Source organism: Belonocnema kinseyi, chromosome 5, assembly GCF_010883055.1.
Source record: "Belonocnema kinseyi isolate 2016_QV_RU_SX_M_011 chromosome 5, B_treatae_v1, whole genome shotgun sequence".
Taxonomy (NCBI): Eukaryota; Metazoa; Arthropoda; class Insecta; order Hymenoptera; family Cynipidae; genus Belonocnema; species Belonocnema kinseyi.
Genome location: NC_046661.1, coordinates 71,933,818 through 71,949,911, shown reverse-complemented (window position 1 = coordinate 71,949,911; position 16,094 = coordinate 71,933,818). Strand labels below are relative to the sequence as shown.

The following is a 16,094-nucleotide window of genomic DNA, read 5'->3' as shown; positions in this document are numbered from 1 at the left end:
TAAAAAAGAAAAGAATTTTGGTGACCAATGAGAAGCATTAACTGCATGAATGTAAAAAACGAACCATGTAGGAGCGGTACTTGCCTGAATGCATGAGTGTATGAATGAGCCATCCTCGCCAGCAGCTGCGCGCACGGTTATCGTTTCGCCGTTTGGAGTAGAATTGGCGGGAAACATCAGGAAGTAACGTGTGGTCCCATGGAATAGGCGGGCTGCGAACAGCAGACGAGCAACGAGTAGACGCGTTGTGTCAGGTCGTGCTGATGTGTTGTGCGTTACGAGTTACGCGCTGCTGTGTGCGTGGTGTCTTGTCAGTAAAATTTTGCATTATAACTACATGAATCACACTTGCATGAACTGCAAATAATTCGACTTGATTCTTCGCATTCTGAATTTACTAAACAATATTTCGAAGTGAAACTTGTAAGTCAATATTCTTGTATATTTCATTTGCCATAATAGAGTATTATCTCCACGCCTCATGCTGTGTTCCCCTATTGTCTATTTTTTCACATTTTGCATTTTCCTCCCGCTCAATTTTATTCTCTCTAAATTCATGGCTTCATATTCGACAATGAAATTTTTACTTCAAAAATGTTCAGAATATTTACAATCTTTTTTACTTTATATTTATATTTTTGCACAGCTTTCATAATATGGCTGGTCAAAAAACTTATTTTTTTGAATTTCAAAACGCATACAAATTTCAAACTAATTTTTGGTACAATTATTCATTCGTGATGTCGTGCTAATATTTCAACAAAACAAATAATAAATTATTTATTTGCAAAAAGAAAAAACAATTTTAACTTGAAAGAAAGTATTTTCATAAAAACTCGAAACTCATTGTTTTGGTAAAATCATCACACGTATTTAAAATTATTGAATTCATGAAAAAAACCTTTTAAGAAAATTTGAAATTAATTTTTTTATCAATTTAATTTCACTTTTTATTTCAGCCTAAAATAATTCTGCGACAAGAAGGATTAATAACTGCTTTAAAAATTAGTTTGGAATATTTATATAGGAGTAGGGGAAATATACGACCCCGGGGAACCGAAAGATATTTTTTTTTTATTTTCGTCAAACAAAAAAAATTGTAATTAATTTATAGACACTACGTGCAGCATAAATATTTGTTCCTAATGGTTCATTAAAGTTCAATTTTCTTAAGAATGTTGCATCAATTACATTTTTTTAATTCAACTTGGGCCTATTTTTGATACACAAATTTGCTCCCTTTTTTAATCCAATGAGAAATTGAAAGTAAAAATTAAATTTTCATTTTGAATCTGTTTCAAATTATTATAGATGAACGGAATTTATTGTTTCATAAAAAGGCATATCATAATGAAAACTATATTTTCCAGAGATACGCTAAATCATTATGTCACCAAGAAAGCTAGGAAATCGACCGTATACCGTTTGTATTGAGGGAAACATCGGCAGTGGCAAAACTACTTTTCTTTCACACTTTAAAAAATGTGAAAATACCATTGTTATCGAAGAACCGGTTGAACTTTGGCGAGATGTGTCAGGGACTAATTTGCTGGTAAAACTAACACAATATTTATAAATTGATTAGGTTTGTAGTTTCAGCCGTATGTGCAAAATCGTGAACAGTTTCATCGCAAAATTTTCCTTAATAATTTAAACGAAAAACTGTATGGTACTTCACAAAAATTCTAATACCAAGATCAAACTCTTTTTCTAGAAGATGTATAATATTTATTATTTAAAGTTTAACTTTTTGTTAGAAATTCATTTTTTGGTTGAAGATTTATTTCTGGTTAAACTATTCCAGTAGAAAATCCGTTTTTTGTTTAAGAATTATGTTTATAACCGAAAACTTAACCATTCTATTTTTAGTTGAAATTTTATCTTTTTGGATGAAAATTAAACTATTTGGTTGAAAATTGATATTTTTTATTATAAAATTAAATTATTCCAGTTTAAGATTCATTATTTTACTTGAGAATTCATCAGTTTCAAACATATTTTCTTACACTGAAAATTTGAATGTTCATTTTTGTTTGACAATTGATCGTTTTTTGTTCAAAATTCAGCAATTTGTATGAAAATTTGCCTTTTTAATTGAAAATTCAACTGCTTCATTGAAAATCCACATATTTGGTTCCAAAATTATTTTATTTGTCAAAAGTAATCTTTCTATTCAATTTAATCTTCTTATTTAAAAATTCAAGCATGCCAGTTGAATATTTATCATTTTAGTTCAAAATGCATCTTTTGAGGTTAGAAATAAAACCACTTGTTTAAAAGTTATACTATTATGTTAAAAATAAGTTTTCTGATAGATTATTCATCATTTTAATTAAAAAATAACTTGTTTGGTTGAAATATGAGCTGTTTTATTGAAAATTTCTTTTTTGTTTGGATGAAAAGAAATTTTTTACCGAGTATGAAACTATATTCTTGAAAACTTTTTTTTTTAGTTGAAAATTATTATTTATTTGAATTGAAAAATCTAACTATTGTTACAGTTGAGTATTTAATAATTTTAGTTAAAAATTCACTTTTTAATTGAAAATTTATGTTTTGACTAAAAATATAATTATTTAATTTTTATATGAAAATTTAAATTTTTGGTAGAAATTAATCTATTTTTTTAAAGATAATTTTTATGTGAAAAATAATTTTTTTAACTGAAAATTTAACTTGTTTTAATTGAAGATTACATATTATTAGTTGAAAATTCATCTGTTTAGTTGAACATTAATTTTTTAATTTATCTGTTTTAGTAAAAATTAATTTTTATTTTTTTGAAAATTTAACTTTTTCAGTGGAATACTCATTGTGTCAACTGAAAACTCATCTTTTTGGTTTGAACACTTTTGTTAAAAATGTATTTTTTCGATTGATAGTTTAAATATTCGATTTTTGGTTAAATGTTTGCGTTTCGAGAAAAATATCGCCACGCTGACTTTTATGTAATATTTTCTTTGGAATTTCTTGATTTTTATTCTGTAAAAATGTATGCAGTTGTTTTTCTTCAAATTTTTCGAAAACGTTTCACACAAGGCATGAAAAAAATATTAAACATGAATTCACAAAAAAGTAAAAACATATTTAGAATACCAATGAAAAACTGACCAATTAGGATCTGCAATGGTCGAAAAATGTGACTTATATTGTTCATGGAATCCACAATAAATTAAAATGAAAACTGCCCACTGATTTTGAAAAATATCAAATCATTTTTTTAAAAACTTTTTTCGCCCTTTTTCAATTTTAGTCGAGAAAGGTTGATTAAATAAAATAAAAAATGAGTAGGACAAAAAATATTGATTTCATTAAGATCTACAACTTTCCTTCAAACAATTTTTCATATCAACCAATAATTTTGACGCCATTAAAAAATTTTTTATGTTTTCGGCGAAAATAAGCCATCAGTCATGAAAATGTCGGAATACAATGATATATTCAGGGTCGCCGCTGGGCCAGGAAATGACAATTATGTTTTTCAATTATGCTATTATTTAGCTTACAATGCGTAATTCAAAATATTTTACTTTAAAAATTTTCAATTTAAAATTTTTATTTCTAAACTTAAATTTTTAATTTAAATAATTTGTAAATGCTTTCTTAAAGACTTGAACAAATAAATGCCTTTGAAGTTTAAAATCTTCGATAAAAAACATTTTTATTTAATAAATAGTTTTTTTTAATTCATCTATACTTTAAGTAATAAAAAGTGAACAAAAACGATTTTAAATCAGTTCAAAATTTAAGAATTTTCAGATTTTAACGTTAAAACTTAAACGGTTTCAATTTGAAAGCCTTAGTCATTAAACAAATGTGAGCATGTGACTGAAAGGTTGCAAACTATTTTCAACTTAAAAATAACTTCATAATAATATATTCTTAATTAATGCATTTTATTAAATTTAAAATATTATTTCACTCTAAAATATTCCATTTTAATCCGTTCAATTTGAAATTTTTAATTAATAAAGAAGATGAATTATTGAATATTTAGGAATATTTTAATTTTTATTTAAGACAAGTAAATTGAAACCAACTATTTAAAAGTTAAGAATCTTTAACTACATTGTTTGCTATAGAAACCCTGGAATCGTTAAAATTTTGAAGAGCCTTTAAACTTTGAACTTTACAATTTTAATTGTTGCATTTGAAAAATGCTTAATTTGTAAGTGAAATTTTTAATTTTTTATATATAATTTACAAATTAACATTTGTAGAAAAAATTTGAGTAATTTTAAGAGATATTTAGGTGTCTTAAAAAGATTAAAATTTATCATGCAAATATGATAAAGTTTTCTTAAAATCTTCTAGAATCTTTTTGAAAATTTTGTTTAAATCTTTGAAAAACTTTTTAAATATTTTCTTAAAATAATTTTTCAAAATGAAAAGTTATTTTTAATTTCCCTAGGAATCGTAAGAAAATGTTTGTATTCTTTTGAAGCCTTTCACAATTCTTGAAAAGAATCTAAGTTTTTTGTTTAAAATCTGCGAAAATCTACATTTTGTTTAATATTAGGCTATCATTTCAAGTTTTCCATTAAGTTTGAATCTTTTCAAAACTTCTGCATATCTCTTAAAATTACTCAAATTTCGCCAAAAAATAATAAATGTTCAATTGTTATTCATACATCCAAATTGTAAAGAAATTGTCTAAAATTTGCAGGATTTTCTAAAAATTGTAGAAAAAAATCAATTCATTTTGACAGATATTTAGAATTTCTGAAAAAATTTCCAAAATTATTTTAAATTTAAAACCAATTTAAAACAGCTTCTAGATTCCTCAAGATTTTGAAATAAAATTTTGAAGCTTTCCAAGGATGTTGAAACTATTCAAAAAGAAAATAATTGAATTTCTAATTTAAAAAGTGTTCAGTTAAAATTGTTCAATTTGTCAATATTTGATGTTTCTACTTCTAGCTTAAAATTCCTAAAAATTATATAATTTTGAGAATTTTAAAACTCATTGATTGATTTTTTAATTTAGAGCATTGAAAATGATAACGTGGATTTATATTTTTTTCTATTGAAAAATATTACCACCTTCAATTTTATAATCGTAAATTGTTAGGCAGTTGAATTCAAAAATTTTTAATTAAAAACTTATAATTCTCAATTTTTAAAATTCAACATTTAACTGTTATACTTTGAGTGCTTTCATTTAAAGCTCAGTTTTTATTAATTCAAGTGGAAAATTGTGTAGCTTTAGTGTTCCATTTTTTAAATTTCATTGGCCGTGAAAAATGTTTACGAACCGGAAAATTACCGGGAATTTATTTCGTCGATTAACACGGCCACCCTGTATATTTCTATTAGAATTTATCGTGATTATATACGGTTTACGATTGTAAGCTCCATATTTGCTTATTTTCTAATAAATATGTTTGTTTCTATTTTCAGGAACTAATGTACAAGGATCCATCGCGATATGCGTGCACTTTTCAATCTTACGTACAATTGACAATGCTTCAGTTACACACAAGGGAGACATCTCATCCTTATAAAGTCATGGAAAGATCTATATATAGTGTAAGATGTTTCATTGAAAATATGAAACGAATGAATGTCCTACAAAATGTTGAAGCCTATTTATTAGAGAAGTGGTACGATTGGGCTCTAGAAAACACCAAAGTTCAAGCAGACTTGATAGGTATGGCACTTTTTTATTTTTATTTTAAGTCCTTTTTATTTTTAGAAGCTGAATGTCGCTACATGTGGATTCAATAGTTGAATGGAAGCCGCGATAAATTGAGAAGCATTTAGCTTTTTCAGGCATTACAAATAGCATTATAAAATTGTATAAAATACTTAATTTCATTTATTAAAAAAACAAATAACTCTGTATATAAGCAAAAAGGGGATCGCCGAATCGTTAAAAATATTTAATATTTACAAAAATTTAAACTCTAAGTTTTGGTGTAAAAAGAAGGAAAATCTTATGTTTTTGCTGAAATAGGTATAAAAACGGGAAAGTATGAGTAATTTTACAATAAAACTGATTTTCGTCAAAAAGTGGACTTAGCACCGCTCTGCTTTATACCTGACTGTTTATGTTCGTTCTGAATGTTTCCCATTTATATCCGAATAACTGTGAAATGTAAAATATAATTTGAATGTTGTAATAATTATACATGCATGTATATTTTTTATTTTTTAAATAAATCTAAGAAATAATACCATATAATTTGCTAATAAATGTATGAAATTAAAAAAAAATGTAATTGAAATAAATAAATGTATAAATATCATTAAATATATATAAATTATTTTTAAAATATATTTTTGAACTAAAATGATTGATTATCAAACAAAAAAAAGAATGTTTAACAAAGTAGTATCACGTTTAACTATAATTTGTTGTATTTTCAATAAAAATAGATAAAACAGAATAATTTTTAAACAAACCGTTATGATTTTTAATTAAAAAGAGGCAAGTTCCACCTAAACATATGCATTTATAACACACACAAACGAATTTTCAATAAACAAAGAATGAGTATAACAAAATTGCTGAATTTTCAAATTTATATTTTTATTATTTTTGTTTTGTAAAAAAGTGTACGAGCTGTTTATGAAATATAATTGGCCTTAAGTTGGAAATGTCTTGCTACAAAGCAAGACACCCTTCAAAAATCCCATTTAATTAATATGGAGAAATTTTGAATTTTCGAAAAATTGAACTCATATTCCAGGATTTCATCAAAATCTTCCAAGTTTTTTTAGAGATTTAAGAGGAGTGTTTACGAAATAAAAACATAATAACATTCATTTCCACCCCATCCCCGCAGCGCCCCAAATATGACCGAAAAAAACTACATTTTTACGTATTATTGTTACGTTTTAGCAATTTCCATCGCCTTTCTTTATACAAATATTTACTAATGGACAATTTGAATATTTTCCATGACTTTGTAAACCATTTTCAACTGTTTAAACAAATCTAAATTGTTTAAATAACTATTTATTCTTTAAAAAAATGTAAAAAATAATCGTATTTTCTGATTGAAATGTAATGGTTTCTTATTGGAGTAGTCAATTTTTCTAAATACATTATGTAATTATATAATAATAATTTATTTTCTATTTTAAAAATTGCTAGGCATTAATCCAGCGATATCAACTTTCTTTTTAAATTAGTACCCTATGCTACGTCTTGTTGACTAATTATATAATTATATAGAAAGAATAAATTTAGCACTTTTTAATTGTTTAGACAAATATAATTTGTCTAAATAATTACTTTTCCAAGAATAATTTTAAAATCGTAATTAATTGTATTAGAAGAAATGTATCAAAATTATGTAATTATTCAACAAAAAGTAGCATAGGATATCAATTTGAAAAAAAGTAGACATCTCTGGCTCAATTTTTAGAAATTTTGAAAATAAACCATATTTCATTGTTTAAATAATTACATAATGTTTTTAGAAAAATGTATTACTCCAAACAATGACAAAAATGCGTTTGAATCAGAAAATACGAGCATTTATTACGTTTTTGGGGGATAAATAACTGTTTAAATAATTTACATTTATTTAAACAATTGAAAATGGTTTGATAAGTCATGGTAAATATTAAAATTTTCCATTAGTGATTATTTGTATGAAAAAGACGACGGAAGTTGCTAAAAAGTAACAATAATACGTAAAAATGTTTATTTTTATTATTGTGTCTTGTTCGGGGCGCTGTTGGAAGGGTAAAGGTGGGTTGGAAATATAAATGATTAGTATGGTTTTATTTCGTAGACACTCCTCTTAAATATATAAAAAAAAACTTGACATATTTTGATGAAATCTTGGAACATGATTTCAAGTTTTTCAATATTCAATATTTCCCCATTTTCTTTCTCTGGAAATTTAAACTTTGGGCGGTGGAGGGAGGGTCTTATCCTCCCCAGTAAAAAAATTTTGCAATGTATTTTTGAACCGCCTTAAGGGCATGCTCTTCGGTGACCACGTGACCAAACTAGTCCCTGGGTGTTCACTGTGTCCACACGGATTGAGATATCGTGTTTAAACTTTGACAGATAAAATAAAAAGCACTAAAGAACGTTTGTATACATAAATATGTTGGTAATTTTAAAGAAAGATTATTTATAAATTGATGGAATAGGATATTACCATTCGAGTTATAGCACTTTGCACATCATTTTTGGTTTGATGCGGAGAAAAAAAGAAACTTTGAACGTCGATAAAGTCGAGATCAAGTGACTGCGTTCATGAAATTATTGTGTAAAATGATTTTCATTTTTTTGGTCCTAAAAATAAAAGACAAATTTTAAATCGGAAACAGAGCAACATTTACTCGTCGGAGTTTTCCAACCAACTTCCATAATTCTTGACGTTGAATCGATCAGCTGATAAGTATTGTTGAGAGTGAACCAACCAGCGGGGCTCAGCGTCGGACTCGTATTGTCTTTCGCCCCCAGGCAAAAAATTATTTTTATTAGAATTGTTTCACACCAGTACGAAAAATCCACAAGAATATATAGCCATTAGAAAATTTTAATTATTTTCTGAACATGCACATTTTTCAAGGTGGGACTTGGACGGATTTTCAAGTATCACATTCTAAGGTGTTCCTCGATTTTTTTTTAAATCGAGGCATCTACTTTATCGACGTTAATAGTTTATTTTCTATTGCTATGGTATTTTACTAGAAAACTTTCTTCGTAATTATAAACATTTTGATGTATACAAACGTTCCTTAGTGCTTTCTGTATAACTTCCTAAATCCTGAACACGATATTTCAATCCATGTGGACGTAGTGAGGACCAAAAAAAAAATGAAAATCATTTCATTCTCTACACAAAAATTGCATGAACGAACTTAAGTCACGTAATCTCGACTTTATCGACGTTCAAAGTTTTTTTTCTCCGCTAGAAATCGCTAAAAATGCTCCAGAAATAATGATAGATTACGTTTGCGCAGATGCTAAATTTTTTATTTGCAAAGAATGTGCGAATTTTATTGCTTATATTAATTTTTTTGAGGTATAGACGATTTAGTCCAAAATTTGTGTATACGCGAATCAAAAAATCTGAAATGCATCAAACCAAACATTATCTACAAAGTGCTATAACTCGAATGGCAATATCTTATTTCATCAGTTTATAAATTAACTTTCTTTAAAATGATAAAAATATTGATGTGTACAAGCGTTCTTTAGTGCCTTTTATTTAATCTGTCAGATTTTAAACACGATATCTGATTCCGTGTGGACACAGTGAACACCAAAAAAATGCTCACAACCGGGGACTAGTTTGGTCACGTGATCACCGAACAACATGCCCTTACTGGCAGGTATTCGATTGCTCTGAACTCGATTTTGAACCGAAGATCATTTGAAACGAAACAATTAAATCTGATTATATTTTTTGTGAGATCTATAAGAGTTATTATTATTGGCAGAAGTTGACACTAGCTAACAATAATTTTGAAGACATTGCATTTAATTCTTTTGGTTCAGTCTAGTATTGGTGCAATCGAATGAGTGAGTAGGCGACAATCTTAGATCAAAATGGCACTGAAGACAAGCAGCGACGAAAGGCTGTCAGAACATTTCCAGAGATTCTGGATTAAAATCACAACGAAATTCCGATATTCCTATTTCCCAAAGTTCTTTCAGTAAAAAGGTCAGTGTGCTCAATCACTTTTTCAGTAATCCTTGTTTTTTATTGTGAATATGGAAATCTGTAAAACTGACGCTTCTTATGGCTTTTCATCATGCAGACAATCTCAGTGTAATTTATAGTTTATAGTGTAATAATTTGTACAATACAAAGAAGGAATTTTATCAAGCACTTATTATAGTGATTACAGATGTGACTTTGGTAAATGAAATATTCGAAATTTGGAATATTTAGATGTAATAATTTGCAGCAATCATGTGTGTAATGTGCGAAAGTCAAAAAAGCTTTCTGAGTTATAAAATTTCCCTATTTCTAGGTTCTTAGGAATCATCTTTTCTCGATTCAACATGAATCAATAGGATCGCTTAATTTAAAGGGCTTTGAAGGAAAAATAAATTATTATTACGAGAATTTATATGTTTTTATTTGATTCGCTAAGAAATTGGATACATTCGGAACGAGTTTAATGGGAAGTCATTCAGAAACATTCGGAAAGAAATCGAAGAGTGGGACATTCTGAGAGACAGGGAATTGTCAGGGAATATTTATAAATCGGAAAAAACCTGGAAATGTCAGATAATTTTTTTTAAGGTCATGTAATTGTTTCGAGAGCGTGCTTAATTTTTTAAAATTGCAATATTAAATTAAACATGTTCTGTTTTTGGTTAAAAATTGAATGGTTTTAGATGAAAATTCAAGTATCTGGTGAAAAATTAATTAATTTTGTTGAAAATTCATTATGTTTGGTTGAATTCCATTATTCTTTATTACAAATTTTAATCTTCTTTGGTTGAAATATTAACTAATACATTTTTTGTTCTGAATTCATCTTTCAATTTTCTCTGAAAATTTAACTATTGTGTTGAAAATTTGTTGGTTTTTTCAAATCAATTTTTTTACTAAAAATATAACTATTCAATATTTGGTTACAAAATTATCTCTTTTAGTGAAAATTTCGCTGACTTTTTTATTATAAAATAATCTTCTGGGCTAAAAATAAATCTTTTCGTTGAAAATTAATGTTTTGGGTTTCAAATTGAGGTATTTCAGTTGACGATTAATCATTTTAGTTGCAAATTTAGAAATGGAACCACTTTTTTGACAATACGTTTAGTTTTTGTCGCAAATTAGTTTTTTACCGTGAATGCAATTATACCAATTGAAAATTGCATCACTCTAGTAGGAAATTCATCTTTTTGTTTAAAGATTAATTGGTAACTTAAAAATTAAGTATTTAATTGTTGGTTGACAATTTATATTTTTAATTTTAAATTCATGTATTTTCTATAATTTTCTATAATCTTCTTGTCTGAACATTGAAGTATTCCAGTTAAATATTCATAATTTTGGTAGAAAACACATTTTCTTGGTTGAAAATAAGACTACTTATTCGTTCAAAATGGAACTCACTACTTAAAAATGCATCGTTTTGATCAAAATTCATCTATTCCAGTTGAAGAATCATCATTTTAGGTGGAAATTCATGAGTTTTGTTGAAAATTAGTCTTGTTTTCAGTTGAAAAAATAATTTTTTCAACCGAAAATTTAACTGTTCTATTTTTTATTGAAAACTGACCTTTTTTAGTTCAAACTTCATCTATTTATTTGAAGGTTGATCTTTTTCTGTTGAAAATTCGACTGTTTGATTTTAGAAAATCGTCAATTTTACCAGTTTTATGTTCCCCTGGCTTTTTTTCTAAAATAATAAATATTTTGTCTTAAAAATTGATGAAATGATAGCGAACATGCTAACGGGCGTACCCACGCAAATTTTTTGTTTGTTAATTAAAAAAAGTTTTAATTGAGTAAAATGTGATTAATTTGCATAGCGCTTAGGAATTAGTATCGATTTTTTCAGTGTTAGATTCCCCCGGCTTTTTTCCTAGGATCAGAAATATTTTGTCTTCAAAATCTGGGAAATGATAGCGAACGTCCCCGCACAGTTTTTTTGTGTTTTTTTTTTCAAAAAATTTTGATATTGCCAACAACGTGTGTGTACATTTCGAGGTCATGTGTGTTAAAATTCTTCAGAGCGTTACTTCCAAACTCCACAATATTTTTGGCCGAAAACTTTGGACTTGCAAATAAACATTGTAACTAATCTCCCGGAACTGTTTGCAGGCTATCAAAGAAGCTTATTTCATAAATAATTTCCAAATTATCGGATAGGCAGAGATGAAAAACGACGTAACCTCTAAATAATGCACATGCATAAAATTTTTATTTAGCACAATACATTTTTTTTTGTTATCCCTCAGTTTGAAATTTTTTCATTTGTGTGGAAAAAAGCCGGGGGGACTGTACACAATTGACCACACGACGAAGTATCACATGCCCTTAAGTGGCTACCTACGACATCGGTATAACAGTAGACCTACATTATCGGAATGGCAGAGAGTTGAAAACCGATCATAACCTGGAAATAGTGCATATACCTAAAATTGTTATTTAGTAGAATACATTTTTTTGTCATTATTCCTCAAAAGAGTTTAGGGATGTCCATTACACTATTTTATAGTATCCCGAATTTAGTTTTTAACGTTTTAATTTTTGTGGAAAAAACCCCGGGGAAACTAAACCCGATTCAACACATGACGCAGTATCACATGCCCTCAATTTCTTTTTTATGACAAATCTTCTTTTTGGTAGAAAATTAATCTTTTTGGTTGAAAATTCTTCTTTTTCGTTAAAAAGTCATCTATCCTGTTTAAGAATCCAAATTTCTAGTTGAAAAGTCCGGAATTTTAAGCGGTTTAGATTGAATTTAATATATTACCAACGTTATTTTACCTAAACATGCACTGAATTTTAAGTATAAGTAGATAACAATAAAAATTTGTTTGAATTATTTTTCAAATTAATGAACTTTAGAGACAACTTCAAAAAATGATGAATTGCATTTTCATTTTTATTTCAATTAATTTACCGTGCTCAAATATTCAATAATATATTGTAATATTAATTAAGTTCTTAGAAACTTAAAAAAAAACATTATTTATAATAAAATTGCGAAAAATTATACACAGAACAAACTTGAAATAAACTGGGAGAAGCCTGGAATTGTCAGGGAATTTTTCCCCATGATTTGAGTAGACTCCCTGTTAAACTGAATTTTCTATAGATTTTTAGATTTTTTAGAAGTTATGATCCTAAATGACTTTTTTTTTAAATTTTAGTGTATCTTCGAACGACACCAGAAGTTGTTTACCAAAGAATGCGTACCCGCGCTAGAAAAGAGGAGGACTGTGTATCGCTGGACTACCTCAAGTTAATGCATCAAATACATGATGAATGGTTGTATGACAGAACTCTTTTCTCAGTCCCATCACCTGTAATTACCCTCGACGCCGACAAAAACCTCGAAGGTATGCTCGAAGAGTTCAGAGTTTGTGCCGATAAAATATTTAATAGATAATATAACTATATCGATTAATTAAAATTTAATATATAATCACTGACGTGCCAAAAATACAGGACAACGCAATATTTATATGTAAATTCGCTTTAGTAACGTATCAGATGTACAAAATTAAATGTAACTCCCAGGCTTGAATTTGAAAGAGTGCCTTTGACGCTAATCAGGGATTCAAACGTAATTAGGTGGCATTTTTGGGGTAATTCTCTATTATTCTATAGAATCTTGTCATGTGTGTACGTGGATTTATATGTATATATTGTATCTAAATTAATTTCGCTAAAAAAAGTAAAGCTGGTATAGCAAGATAATTTTGTTGCGAAATTAACAAAATTAATAATTTTAGTAATCGACTTAGGAATTATAGGAACATATTGACAGAAGCCTCATTTTTTCTGACATTTTTCATCTAATTTTTTTTGCGACCTCATTAAAATGGCACGGAAAAAATGAAAAGCTGTCATTATTTTTCTGTTTTTTCTTTGTTAGAGTTCTCAGGATGGCCACTGAATCGGGAACTTTTTTTTACCTGATAAGTGACAGTAATTGATTTGATGACTGAAATTTTAGTCATTTTTATAAAAAGGATCTAACCAATCATTTTGAATTAACATCAAAATAAATCCCTTAAAATAATGCTTAGTAAAATAAGAAACTGCACAAATTTGAAAGAACTATTTTTGAAATTCAGTAAAATTACTGCAATTCCAAGTAGAACTGGTAATGTTTATGTACTCTAAATCATTCAGGATTTGAATCTAATTCTAAAATTCTTAGCACATCAATTTCCGACTGATATAATTATTGAGTTTTTGGACATGGTCATTATTTAATTTGAAACGGCATTTTATTAAATGTTCAATTGTAAATCCTTATTAGGAGATTATCTATATTTAAAGATTTTGAAATTGAACCTATTGAATATCTTTGAAGGCTTATAATTTTAACTTATCATATTAAACTTTAAACTAAACCCTATTCAGAATATCAGATATGCATATTTAATTAAAAAATTTGGAATTGCGCCACAATAAGTAGTAAGATCATTTGTATTTTTGATTAAACATTTACTTTCAAATAATTATTAATGGTCCTGTTTTGAAAGAGTGAAAATCCGGAAAGTGCCCGAAATTATTTCTGAGACTTTAGTGGTCATCCTGAAATTAAATGTGTAAAAGCTGGTTTCTTTGTGCCAGATAATAAACGTTTTTTTTTCTTTTCGCCTCTTCTGTAAATTTTGCAATATTTTTGACACTCGCAGTATCACTTCATTTACAGAAATAATCGAGAAAGATATAAAAATGCTTCGTTATTGAATCGGGATGGATGGAACATTACGTAATGAAAGAAGAGGCCTGAAATTGACAGTACTGACTGATTTAGTAAAATAGTACCTCGATTTATGTCAATCATATTAAATTAGATTAATTTTGACGCATTTCTGTAAATGATAGGGGCATGTCAAGACGCTACGGTTTTTTAAAATACAGTATCCCCTACGACCTTCTCCCACCTTAAAATTTCCACACATGGTTTGGGCCTGTTCCGCCGCCCCTGGATGGGGGTGACTTTGGTAACATTTTGACTTACTGAATAACTGAATGGAAAAAATGTGTCCAAGCCTTCTAATTTTTATTGTTTGCGTATCATGTATTTTAGCATATAAGGGTTTAAGAGTTGTTTGGATTTTAGAGAATGCACATGATTATTATTTGTCACGATTTTCACAAAAAATGTAGCTTTTTCAGACTCGAACGAAAACTTGCAAGGAAAACTTCCAAATATAGTCATATTTATGCATGATTAACATAAGTATTTGATAGAGACATTAATACTGTGATCAATTTAATTGAGAAAGTGGAAATAGTTAATTGTAAGTTACGATCCAAGAAAAATTTTAATATTAAGGACAATATCGACGTGTCCAAGTAGAACATTGACACGTCCATATTATATTCTTCGTTTTTAACACAATAATTATTTTTTTTAATAATTGAATATTTTTCTTACGAAATCTTGCAAATTTTGTACTTTTAGGAAATAAAAATATTTTTTAGAAGGAAGACGCAGAATATTTTAAAGAAACTGTAAGAATACAGTTTTAAAAATATTTCAGATAGTCCATATCTGACATCGAATTTTGATATTGCTTATATTAACAAATATAAAAATAAATTAAAGTTATTTTTAGAAATATTCTTATTCTGTCTCTTTTATTTTATAAACAAAAAAAAATCATAGAGAGGACCCTGTTATAAGATTGATACCGGTCCTGTATGGTATGATACTCTGCATTCCGGAGTATGAATTTAAGAGTATAATAGGTAATTTGAAAAAACAAATTTCTAATATAAGATAGCACAAAAAACCGCTGATAAAATTCAAAATCTATTATTATTTTTACTGTAAAAGTTAACTAATGTGTCTGTAGTAAAAATAATGAAAAATTATCTTTTATGTCCTAGCAGGCGTGTGCCGGATGCACTTTAATGAAAAATATTGTCGGTTCCTGAAAATTAAAGTTAGTGATTTTCCTCACTTCGAGAAATAATCATGAGATCGATGGCTTAGGGATACTAAAAAAGAGATAAATTTTTACATTTCGAGTTGAAAAGTTTGCTTGAAACTCGAAAACTAGAAATTATTTCAATTCTTTTTGGTACTCTTGAGTGCATGAATGCAAGAATTTAACATTTTATCTCCTAGTTATTTATTGGTCTTGATTTTTTCACGAGAACTTTAAACATGATCCGCACCCCCTTTAAAACCGTTATTTTATTCAAATCCGAAAAGTTATTAAAATATTTTAGTCTTATGAAAGAAACGTATCGTTGGAAAGAAATGTTGCTGCTGAAAAGTTCTTTATTTATCAAGATAAATGTTATCTTTTACTGATTTCAGAATAAATCAAGAGATTTCTAGACCTTTTTTGTAGACTTGACCAATTATTCTACGAGGGTAGTTCAATAAGTCCTTAGAATGACCAACATATGGCGCGCGAATCGCTCCAAATCATCTGTTTTCAGTCAGCACCACTCCCGACTAGA

General features: G+C 27.7%; 1 protein-coding gene across 3 annotated transcripts; it reads left to right on the top strand.

Moving 5' to 3' along the window:
• Nucleotides 1–238: 238 nt before the first annotated feature.
• LOC117173154 (deoxynucleoside kinase-like) lies at nt 239–15,972 on the top strand. Of its 3 annotated transcripts, none has more exons than XM_033361562.1 (5): nt 239–423; nt 1,371–1,552; nt 5,401–5,650; nt 12,809–12,997; nt 15,949–15,972. In XM_033361562.1, the coding sequence occupies exons 2-5, from the start codon at nt 1,388–1,390 to the stop codon at nt 15,951–15,953; spliced, it is 609 nt and encodes a 202-aa protein (XP_033217453.1). In that variant the 5' UTR covers nt 239–423; nt 1,371–1,387; the 3' UTR covers nt 15,954–15,972. The 3 variants fall into 3 exon arrangements, with proteins under 3 accessions (XP_033217453.1, XP_033217452.1, XP_033217451.1); XM_033361561.1 differs by lacking the exon at nt 15,949–15,972 and adding an exon at nt 14,326–15,103; XM_033361560.1 differs by lacking the exon at nt 15,949–15,972 and having other exon boundaries at nt 12,809–15,103.
• The last annotated feature ends 122 nt before the right edge of the window (nt 15,973–16,094 follow it).